At 34.0% G+C, this 12,030-nt stretch overlaps 1 protein-coding gene across 1 annotated transcript in view; it reads right to left on the reverse strand.

The window, feature by feature from the left end:
- The window catches only part of LOC147065265 (multidrug resistance protein homolog 49-like), an 81,794-nt gene that overhangs the window by 2,442 nt on the left and 67,322 nt on the right, over positions 1–12,030 (reverse strand). Inside the window, exons 16-23 of the mRNA XM_085956354.1 lie at positions 10,945–11,028; positions 10,381–10,500; positions 6,577–6,706; positions 5,676–5,871; positions 5,289–5,451; positions 4,356–4,550; positions 3,843–4,052; positions 1,490–1,636 (exon numbers count right to left, since the gene is read on the reverse strand). Of these exons, the coding sequence (XP_085812480.1) occupies positions 1,490–1,636; positions 3,843–4,052; positions 4,356–4,550; positions 5,289–5,451; positions 5,676–5,871; positions 6,577–6,706; positions 10,381–10,500; positions 10,945–11,028 (1,245 nt within the window). The remainder of the gene's footprint in view (positions 1–1,489; positions 1,637–3,842; positions 4,053–4,355; positions 4,551–5,288; positions 5,452–5,675; positions 5,872–6,576; positions 6,707–10,380; positions 10,501–10,944; positions 11,029–12,030) is intronic.

Raw genomic sequence — 12,030 nt, forward strand, 5'->3', positions numbered from 1 at the left:
GAAAGAAGATAAACATAATATTACTTTTATTAAATGCCTACTCTCTTGACAAACTAAATCCACTCTCCCAAATATCCAAATGCAGAGCCGAGTTTACTGGTCAAAGCATGAATGTCTCGCGTCAGGCGATGGACGAGTTAACTCGTGCGTTCTAGTAACCGTCATAACTTCTGAATAAGTTTGTGTATATTTTCTAAACAATATTTATCATTTTAGTGTGAAAATATTCACGATAAACTCTAGAAACATGTTGATTCGGTAAGTTTTCACAGATATTCATCAATCACTTCCTTTTTCATATTTTTTAAGGGATTTATTTTATTGCAAAAATAGCTGACCTACAAGTGTTTGCCTAGTAAAAATTGGCTAGCAATGAAAATGCCACATATGTAAAGCCGGTGCTCTTATATATCTCGGAAACTTTGATATTAATTCTTCAAAGAAACATTCTCCACCATATCTATTGGGTAATCAGTGATGTCAACAATTTGGAGAAATAATGTGACTCCGAGTATTAGTCTGTACAACTATTTAAACCAAGCAAGATTGGGGAGGCTGCACTGAATAGGTTCATATCGTCACCGTTCAGGCAAAAGTCACCAACCCTGAAAATGGCAGTTTTGAGTTGAGTATGTCACACGAAGCGTAAAATTATGTTCTTTAAGATGCAAAAGTCACCACAGTACATTAGTTAGTAAAATGTTGCTTAAATCCGAATTATTTGTTTTCCACTAAATGACTTTCGATAAAATCTTAACAAGCAAAAGTCATTATAGGTGAATAGACATTATTGACTCTAAAAAATTAAATCCTTCGTTATAAATATACAAGCAAAAGTCACTATACTATGGATGGTGAGTTTTACTGATTTGTCATTTGAAAACTTCTAACACTTGTCTGACATACGCAAAAATAACCAAACAGGAATAGTTTACCTTATGTTGTTATAATAAGATCGCTTTGGTCAGATTATTAACAAGCAAAAGTCACCAAACCATAATTGAGCTACCTTACCTCCTTCAAAACCTTCTAGATGTTTTAATTAGCATCAAAAAGTAAAAGTACCTTAAAGAAATTATTAAGAACACATGAGAAAATAATGTAATGTAGATAAAACTTTAAAAACATTTAAATCTGATTTTTCCTGCATTTTCAAACTTTCAAATTGCGATATCTCAAAACTATGTTTTTAGTGTTGGTGACTTTTGCCTGAACGGTGACGATATGTACCATTGCTTACGAAAGTAAGTTAGAGTCTATAAATCTAGGAGACACTGTAGAAGAAGATGTAGGCCAAAAATTCGCCAGGTAGATAAGATGGAACTGTTGAAGTAATTCATCTATTTCCCTGAGACGATTTTATAAGATATTGAGATATAATTTTCCAAGAATGGAATGAGTATTCAAACCCTAAATTTTTTGGTCCAGTTTTATAATGGGTGCATCTGAATATCTCGTATTGACAAAAACGATGAAGAAGATAACATACTTTTTCACTCTCGGTGTCTAAAGCCGATGTTGCCTCATCCAACAAAAGTACACGAGGATTTCGAACGAGCGCTCTCGCAATGGCAACTCTTTGCTTCTGACCACCTGAAAGCTGAGCTCCTTTAGCACCCAATGGAGTCTCATAACCCTAAAAACAAGTGGTTAATTATGTACATTGTATCAAAAATTATGTATCATTATTGATTAAGCCATTTTAGTTGATTTCAAGAAAAATAGTTGGGTATCAAAAAAATCATTTTAAATCAAGTAAAAATCGCTATTGGATGAATTCAATTATATCGGCGATAAGCCCTTTTGAACCAATGAGGAATCCGCATTTCTCACACTGTGATGGCGGATTTTACATCTCTGAGTGGAGACAGACTTATGTTAAAAATAAAATATAAATCGACAATGTCACTCATTAATATATTCACAGGAGTTCCTTTTGTAATTACGAAAAATAGTATTTTAGTCATATTTTGTGATTTTATTACTTTTATGGCATGAACACATTTCCATCATGTCATGTGCTGTCACCAATGTTCCCTGTAAGCAACACCTACCAAAATGTGTTCGCACACATGTTTTCATCCCCCGCACAGTCCTCACATAAAAATATTGTAAAAGAATGTTTCCTTTGCCAGATTTTAGTTTTGCTCGAATGCACAAAACCACATGCACAATTCGAGGGCTTAGTGTCAAACAACACTATCTACAAAAGTGCAACTTTACAGGAGAGCCAAAAATCGTTATTTTAGATTCTTGTAACATAACAAGGGAAATGTTTATTTAAAACCTAATGTTAATATTTTATAATTTATTGTGAATTGTACATTTATCTTGCTTATGATGATGTTAAAATTTATAGGGATAGTTTTAAAAAAATATGAAAACAAGGTTAACTTATGTAGTTAGCGTTAAACTTTACTGACGATTTAATAAGAAATTAGAAAAGATTGACATAACGTTGTTTGACTATCATGTAGCCGTAAATGTAAAATAACGTTATCTCAAAAAAAAAAAAAAAACACTTTTTTGTAGATAACGTTGTCTGACTTTAAGCACTCGAATTCTTCGACTCATTTCTCGGAAGGCGAAGGTCAAGTGCGACTAAGGCAATGACATTATTAATGGACGACGCACTCAATACAGTCGCTAGCAAGTAAATTCGCATGTATAGGTAGACGTCCCGCAATTTCCATTATGCGATATCACGCATCGGGAATTTATAGCAATATGACCTTTATTGTAATGGCGTTAGAGCAGTGTTTCTAATGTCAATGTTCATTTGAGCGAACCCGTTTGAACCGAACCATTCGGCAGACCCAACAAAAAGCATCAGGAATTTATAGCAATATCACCTTTATTGTAATGGCGTTAGAACAGATTATGCCATTCGGCAGACCCGACAATAAAGTCAGTGTCATTTTTTTTTCCAAATGATTTGTCCATAGTAATGTCATTGGACTAAGGCGAAATTAATTATTTATTAAAAATTAATAAGAAAAATATTTATTGCATCACCTCATTAGTCAGGATAAAAAGAAACACATTTTTTATAAATGTTTATTTTGCATAAAAGTGTTTACATTGAATAAAAACAACCCAACATACAAATTAATAGATTCAATATAGGTACTTCAATATAAAAAAAAAAGTTCTACAATTTTAGTATTTAATATATTTTATCAACGAATACTTTTTTTGTTTATTTCCTATTTTTTTTATCGTCTTATTATTGTTGTTAGTGTGTTATTATTATATAAAATCACTGAAATTAATAAATACCTTAAAAATATAAGTTTTAATGAAAAATTGTATGTGTGTTTGTGGGGGGGGGGGGGGTGTAAATTTACCGCACTGGGTGACACCAACCCTAGTTACACCACTGCACAGATGCTTTGATGATCCGCACACACAATAGAAAAATTAGAGGGAACGTTGGCTGTCACATGCTATCATGCAAGATAGAAATGTTAAGATTTAGATAGTACACTATCTCTTTCTCGCGTGACAGCTTGTGACGTGATGATAATGTGTTCAGGCCATTAGTGACTCCAAGCAACTCATTTATAGATTAACTCGGAGTTTTTCAAACTATACAGCTTGGCGCCCAGGAGCAGAATATTCGAAAGTTTTTAGGCAATCTTAATTATTCAATGTACCGATGCATGATCATGACAGATATGTATACTTCCATGGCTGCTTGCATGCGATAACAACATTTAAATACAGCATACTGCTCTTCCTTTATTGCAAACATTACGACTTCCTTCCGTTTCGTCAATATATTTTCATATTGGTACTACTATGATAATATCTTATGACACATTACAATCATAATTACTCACCAAAGGTAGACTGCATATAAACTCATGGATATTAGTTTTCTTGGCCGCTTCGATAATTTCATCCAAGGAAACCTGTCTCCTGTTGTCTCCGTATGCAATATTCTCAGCGATAGTTCTATCGAAGAGTGACGGCTCTTGGGAGACTAGACCGAGTTGGCTGCGCAACCGAGGAAGAGTCAGGTCTCGACATATGTTTTTGCCATCCAAAGTCTGTGCGAAGAGAATTAATTAAAAACCAAATGATTCGGTAGAGGTGGCATATTATTTAGTACCTACTAATAAATATTATTTATTTTTATCACAATAACTCATCCTATGGAACTAAACTCATGTAATAATTTAATAATTTAAAAAGAGACCATCGACAAGTCGTGGTACTTTAACAGGTGACGTTAGAGATATACCATCAATTAGCCAAGTAAACAACCAATTAAAAAATGGCATTATCGGATTAGTTTCCAAACCACAATAAAGTATTATTTAAAAAAAAAACACAACTAGCTCAAGACTTACAATGTTCCCAATGGAAGGTTCATAGAGCCTCTGCAATAGTTGTATGACCGTAGATTTACCACATCCCGAGTGGCCGACAAGGGCTACGGTCTTCCCAGAAAGCACATCCAAGTTCAGTCCATGTAGAATCTTCACATTCTTTCTTGTCGGGTAATGGAATTCCACTTTAGAAAAATTGATGGAGCCGTCTGCTTGCTGGAAGATTAATTTTAAAATATTATTAATATTTTATTAACATGTAGTTATTAATATTAAACAAAACAGGATAAGTGTGAGATTGCAGTCTATCATTATAATATTAATTTTAATATGGTATCAGCTGTTCTAACTTCCGCCATGTTTAATGAAATGTCAGGTGCAATTGTTGGTGAATAACAGTGTTGCCAACCGTACTATAATTATATTATTTGTACTTTATTTCTTTTTAATTTCGGAAAAAAACTTCGCAGTAGATGGAATATAGGACTAAAGTTGTTTGGAAGAATTAATAAAAAAAAGCTCTCGATCCTGAGTTGAAACGGAATCACTTGATTTTGCCGGTAAGAATTTTAGAATATTCGTCTAAAAAAAGCTGTCGTTAATCACCTTAGGTGTAATAATTTGAAGCAAAAAGTCGTGTATTACTTGATTTTGCTGGTAAGAATTTATCTAAAAAAAAGCTCTAGTTCACTTAACTTGTAATTTTTTGAAAATGCAGAAATGTATCGGTCATTCAACGAGTACTATATTTTTTATGTCTGCGTATCAAAGATACATCTTAGAACCTAAACTATATGGATAATCTAATTTGCATAAACATATAAATCTTTCGAAAGAATCATATTTTGTTTTGTTTATAAGCTGTTTGTTAGAAAATACGTGTCTCGAAACATTGCGATTTTTTGTTGTGTTTAGTTATGTATCCTTTTAGTCAGGCAATATATCATAGCTTACCCATGATGGATCATCGATGATATTCTCATTTGATTTGATAAGAGACACTCTGTTGAGGAGACGAACGATGTTGGCACCAGACAACTTTGCAGCGTTAAAATTTGGCGAATTTGCTAGCACTTGTCCCAGAACTGAAGAACCAAAGATCACTGCCTCTGATACCCTGAAACACTGTAAAATTAGGTTTCGGTTCACCTTACAAATATCTCATATTATATATAAGAGGTGTTTTTATAGGTGAGAATAACTCCATTATTCGACCTTAAATATGCAGATGACATTATATTCAGTAACGGCAGAATGCAGCGATCGCTGGACATTTAAAATGAGTCATGATCTTCAATAGAAACATGACAATGAAGATACATTAGTAATTTATGCACTTACAAGATGACATTTCTGTAAGGCATATTTTCGTATGCCATCAAACGACCGCCGTAAAACAGGGCGAGTCCAAATCCCATTGGCATCGTACTGATGCCGAGACTGAAAACCAGGCCGCGAAGCCATGAGCGCATATTCGACGACCCGTAAGCATTTTCCAGTTCTTTCTCATAGCGTTCCATGAACTGAGTTTCGGCACCTGTAAAGTAAAAAAGCAAATTATCATAATAATGATCATGTTGATTTTTTCAAACCATATTATTATAATTCTAGGTGGAGTACATCAGTCATTCAATTAAGAGCCGTTTCACAGGAGACACCGGTGTCTCAAGTGGCTGCATTTACACATAAATGAATGGGCGCGTTCAGACGGAGACACACATGTGTTTCGTTCATTTATATGTATATGCAGCGTCCAGAGATACCACTGTCCGGACACCAGTGTCTCATTTTAAACGGCTCTAATTCAAACAGAGGTGAATGACAGTGTCAATGTCCAAGTTTCAAATACAAATTACTGTCAATCTATTCAGATGGAAAATAAAATAGTCCAGTTAGATTGCAATAATGATGAATCAGTGATCTAATTTCTATGTGAATCAAAAAACCGAATAGTTATTTTTTTCACCATGTCCGATCCTAAAAAGATCAAAAGGGCCTACATGGAGTGGAGGTTTGTATTAACAGATTTTTGTGTTTACGAAAAATGGATCACTTGCTCAACCTATTAGGTCCATACTCTGACTCCAAGCATTCATTGAAAAGCCACAGCAAGTACTCTCGAAATGTTACAATTCAAATTCTAAATTTAATTAAAATATAAATTACAGGATTACAGGACCATTTTTGATGTCTGTATAAGCATTCATTGAATTAGAACTATATAATGTTATATGATATTTACCGAGGCTGTGGACCGTCCTGATGTTCATGATGGCTTCCGTAGCGATGTTAGTTGCACTTTCCATTGCTTTTCTCTCCTTAGCGTGAGACGATTCAATCACACGTCCCTCACAACTTACTCCACCGAGAACCTAATTGAAACTATAAGATTATTAACAGGTTTTTTAAGTCTGATGATTTTTAATTATAATGAAATGATTTATATTGCAATTAATTGGACTTGAAGGAATCATAGTCTGTATTAATCGGTCTGCTTTCTATGTGATTAAAAATACTTAGTTTTTAGAAATCTGTAAAATTTTTGGTACTGTACAGTAACCATAATAATTCAAATTTTCTGACAGTTTTTAACCTTTTTATCGCGACATAATTTCGCTCATGTACTTGTTCGGGCGCGCTGCGATTTTTACGATTCATAAATCATACCGAAACGTCATTAAAAATGTACCTAAAAATCCACTGAGTGGCTCTAGCTATAATAAAACATTCCTTTTAATTTTACAGCATGTGAAAATAAACAAAAAGATCGTAAATTAAGCAACAGAGCTTTAAGAAATTCTGTCATACATAATAAAGCACGCTTGGAGTACATACCGCAGAGTGAAGTGGCCTCTATGATACCGGATAAGTGGTAGACACTTGCGCCGATGATTAATGTTCACACGTTTTTTAACACCAATACAGAACGCACACAATCGTTATTGTTATATTATTTCCTTACAACTTGGTCTCATATTTCAGTCACACCTAATTAATGTTTATGGCTTAACTATATTTCAAAAATTGATTTTGTCATGGTAGTCATAAAAACAGGGCACAGAGCATAAAGCGACATCACATGCTTCACACATAATGTTCGTCATTTTTCTTTTTTTATCTTTAGTAGTTGAAGCAATACACACACGACATCTTCGATATGGTTTTGTTTTATTTACTGTTGGAGGAATTTTACGGGGTAAATGTCTTAGGAGTTCTGTTTTTAAAATTCTTTTTGGGTTATTAACTACACGAGTAGTTTGTGATGTCGATGGTCTTGAGGCACTGCCATATGTTTCGATTAATTGCCGGATTACGTTTAATTGAAATTCAGCTAAACTAATTTTTTTACCGGTGATAGCTTTGTAAAGTATGCTACTATTTAATAAAAATAAATCTATGATGTGGAATCCAACCTTTTTATACCACTTAAGACTCTTTCGCATACACGAGAGGCTGCTCAACATCATGTCAGCTTTGTCTACCGTGCCCATATTTTTATTATAATCCACAACGCATTGTGGTTTTATAATGGGTTGTCCTGTGGCCCTATTAATTTTATCTGTCGGTACCATGGAATCATCGTGCATGGTACTGATCATATGCACTTCCCGCCTATCATGCCATTTTAACACGAGCAATGGGCCACGGTTAAGAGATTTTACTTGTCCTTTCTTCAGTTTATCAAATTTTGGCATTGACTTTCGTGTTTTACGTACCGTGCCGCAAGCATTTGTCTTTTTTTTATGTAGAAACTGAAATAATTCTGGGCTGCTGTACCAATTATCACAAAATAGTTTATGCCCTTTACCAAAATAATCCTTCATCAAAGTGGTGACAACAGCCCCAGATATTCCCAAAAGTTCACTATCACTTATTTCGGTTTCTACACCACAATAAATAATAAAGTCTAAAATATAACCGGTTTCCACATCACAAATCACAAATAATTTGATTCCAAACCTATGTCTTTTTGACGGTATAAATTGTTTGAATATTAATCTCCCTTTAAAAACAATGATACTTTCGTCGATGCAGAGATTTTCGTTTGGTAGCATTGTTTCTTTGAATATTTTTCTGCAGTGGTCAAGAAGTGAGCGCACTTTATAAAGACGATCTCCAGTAGGGATTTGGGTATCAGAGTAATGTAGCATTTGTAGAATCAACTCATACCGATCTCTTATCATAGTTTGGCCAAATATTTTAGAATTTAATAATGGATCAGCACTCCAATGTTCTTCAATTGTGAGATGGCGATTTCTTGTCATCAACATTGATACAGCATAAAAAACATACATCTCTTCTGGGCATGTATCATACCAGGCATGGATCCTTGCATTCGGAGTGTGGGCCTGTGTGTTGAGCATATGGTTGTGGTAATTATTTGTATGGTTAACTATGGTATTCATTATTGTTTTGTTAAGAAAATGACGAAAAAATTCCATTTCTGTGGAATTTTCATTGAGCTGTACACTAGGGTTAACGCCTGAGTTGAAACTATCAAAATCGTATGTGATCGGCACGAAGGGACCCGCAGTCCACGATTGGAGTAAACTGTCTGGTGCTGCACTGGTAGACGGTTCAGCCACTCCTTCATCACTGCCTATATTGGAAGGCTCGTCAACATCGTCGGGATGTTCTACTAGCGCAGCTTCTTCATTATCACTTTCCATCTCATAGTCCGAATCCAAACATTCAACATCAGGGATAGACATTTTTATTTAAACACTAAATATGCTATTATAACTTAATAGTTTTGAGGAAATTTAAAGTTTTAATTCACTACACAATAATATTAAATTTTAATCTTAGTTCTTTATTCGACTAAAATGAGAAGAATTTTAATCATCACTTTCCTTGAAATAAAAATGAGTGGCCGTGAATTTTGAAAATCTATTCTACATTTTTTAATTTAAATTTAAATATTTTACAGATTATTATTTACCTATTCTCAATTTTTCGTATGTATTTCCATACAGTACAAAAGATTTATTATAGGAATTTTAAATTATTTATGTGTTAATAATTTCGTTTTCACTTTACAACCACTGATTTAATTCATAAAATCACTTTTCATTTAAAGAATTAACGCACATAATTAATTATTAACAGAATGGCGCATCAATAATAATTTTATAGAAAACCGTAAAAAACTTTGAAATGTATCAATCACAACACGAAAGCAATCGACTGTTGAAAATTATCACCGCACTAGCCGATTTCATGTATGAGATCATTAACATCAATTCGCGCCGGCGCAAATTGCGCAAAGCAACTAGCGGTAAATTTTGAAACCAATCATTGGAAATCTGTTTTACTCCAATATCGACAGGGTATGTGTCTTTGCTTAATTTCGAATTATCTAAAAAGTCTTATTGAAAAAAAGTCACAGATGTCAGTAAAGGAATAACCCAGCTAGTTTTTCAAACAAATTTCGACTGTATTACTCGCCGAATTACGAAAATACGGAGGTAGAAACTTATGGGCACTTCTGGATGCCCTTAGCGGTGAACGGTTTAACTATCATGGGCATTTCTAGATGCCGTTAGCGGGAGGAGGGTTAATGGGTAAAAATTATTATCGAAAAATCAAATCTTGATAATTCATAATTTGTTGTAATTTGAGTTCAGAAATGTGGAAAAATCACTCAGAAATTCCCATAAGATGTAGGTTCATTAAAATGAAAAATCTTTATCCCTGTCTGCAAGGATAGCATCGCTATGGTAATGAGTTCTATAAGTCATTGATGATGAATCTGATAATATCAGATGACCGACCATGTGACACATATGGACAATAAAACATACAGTACCAGAAGGAAAATCGTGTAAAGGAAGACCACTATTTTGGTGGCTTGATATTATCCAGAAAGACTTACTTGCGTGCGCTGTAAATCAATAACTGGAGAAAGAGAGCAGAATACAGAAATCTGCTTAAGGCAGCCAATGTCTACTCCGGGATGTAGCATCACAAAAGATGAACTATTTGCATAAGATGAACAACGGAGTTAAAAGTTAAAATAGTAGAGGATTAAACTTCATATACTCACAACTGGCACGGCAATTAATGAGACCAGGGTCATCTTTAGGGAGAACGAGGCAGCCATGAGGATTCCAATAAGCAGCGTTGATATTCCTTGAAGCAGAATACCAATTCGCATGCCCGTTGTCTGAAATAAAGTATGCAGTGATGAGTAAACTGAAGTAGCATGAAAAATTGAACTGTTCAATTAAAACAATATTCAAAAATAAAACAACTATCAAACTATTTTACAAATTTTAGTTTTTTAATTTTAAAGGTAAGGGTTTCTCCCATCTCATTAGAACAGTGTTACTTTACCTTGACTCCAAATAACAAAAACAACTTGTGAATTTTTCCAGCGACACATTACCGCTCGCTTGTTAAAAGTTATAATTAATGGATGAAAACATTTAACCATGTTTCACTGAAAAACTAATCAAGATAATTTTATTATTAGGATGATAATATGCTATGATATTTTTTCGTATACGTATTTCATTTAGTTGGTGGATTGCAATAAATGGAATAGCAACCCACTGGTTGTGAAACACTGCCTTAGCAATTTAAAATTTAATAAACGAATCCATCTTACCCCTTGAACAGCGGCGGCGTCCGCACTGAGCCGTAAACAAAGCGCCCCGACAGAATTTCTGTTGTCATCAAACCATCCCATTTCCTGGAAAGTTACCATTATATTTGAAGGTTAAAGGATTATTTTATTTGTGTAATTTGATTATTATCATAGACAAAGATGGTATCGGTATACAGTTATTGAGGTAGTTTTATCGGACAAGATTTGTTATTAATTAGTTGATGCCACACTGCATGATCACCACTTTAGTTAATAAAACTATATTTTCATTTAACAGCTAGTGACGTATTCCTTTTTGAAGTACTTTTTTATACGCGGTACGGAAATTTCGCCGGTAAAGTGAATCCAGCTGTTGTATAAGGTATTGATTTTATTTATAATGAGCAGGTAGGTACAAGCAGGCAGGCGCAACAATGTAAAATCACTGCATTTCGAATGTTTACACACAATTAAGTTGCATTCATCGCATAAGTAAAATCACACCATAGCAAACACAATCATAGAGTACGAAATAAAACTAGAGAGAGGGTATTGTCCGACTATATCTGGCCGTTTTCTATTTGTATTAAGTAATACGATTAAATTTGTACATACATAATGCTTAGTAGAACCTCAATTATACAGAAGAATTGGGATGAAAGTACTCCAGATAATAATAAATTCAGACGGTCGAAAATTTTAAATAAACCCATTTTACTTCGAGAATAACTGTTATATATTTTTTTAAATCATGCATTGTTATTAACTTATTAGCGCCTGTATATGTGCATGGATTTATTGGCACTAATAGTGTGAAAATTAAATTATCGCAATAATAACTGTTTATACACAAAAGTGCTGACTATCTCACCAATCTCATTCTTCAAGCGTTAGCGAACACATTTGTTGTCGTTGTGTGTTGCTATTTGACAGATTCGGACAGATTGTGAAAATCGGTAAACGTTAAAAAGCTCTATCCAGTATAATTCGTATTCTTCCGCCACTATATTTTTACTGCGCATGCGCTGATATTGTGCAAGTTGCAACTATCGCGTGAAAATTCAGTAGCAGCTGAACTACTATCTTTATTTCTCAAGTCAGCCACTA

The sequence above is a fragment of the Rhyacophila brunnea genome, unplaced genomic scaffold (genome assembly GCF_057557595.1).
Source record: "Rhyacophila brunnea isolate RB1 unplaced genomic scaffold, BYU_Rbru_1.0 scaffold_6, whole genome shotgun sequence".
Taxonomy (NCBI): Eukaryota; Metazoa; Arthropoda; class Insecta; order Trichoptera; family Rhyacophilidae; genus Rhyacophila; species Rhyacophila brunnea.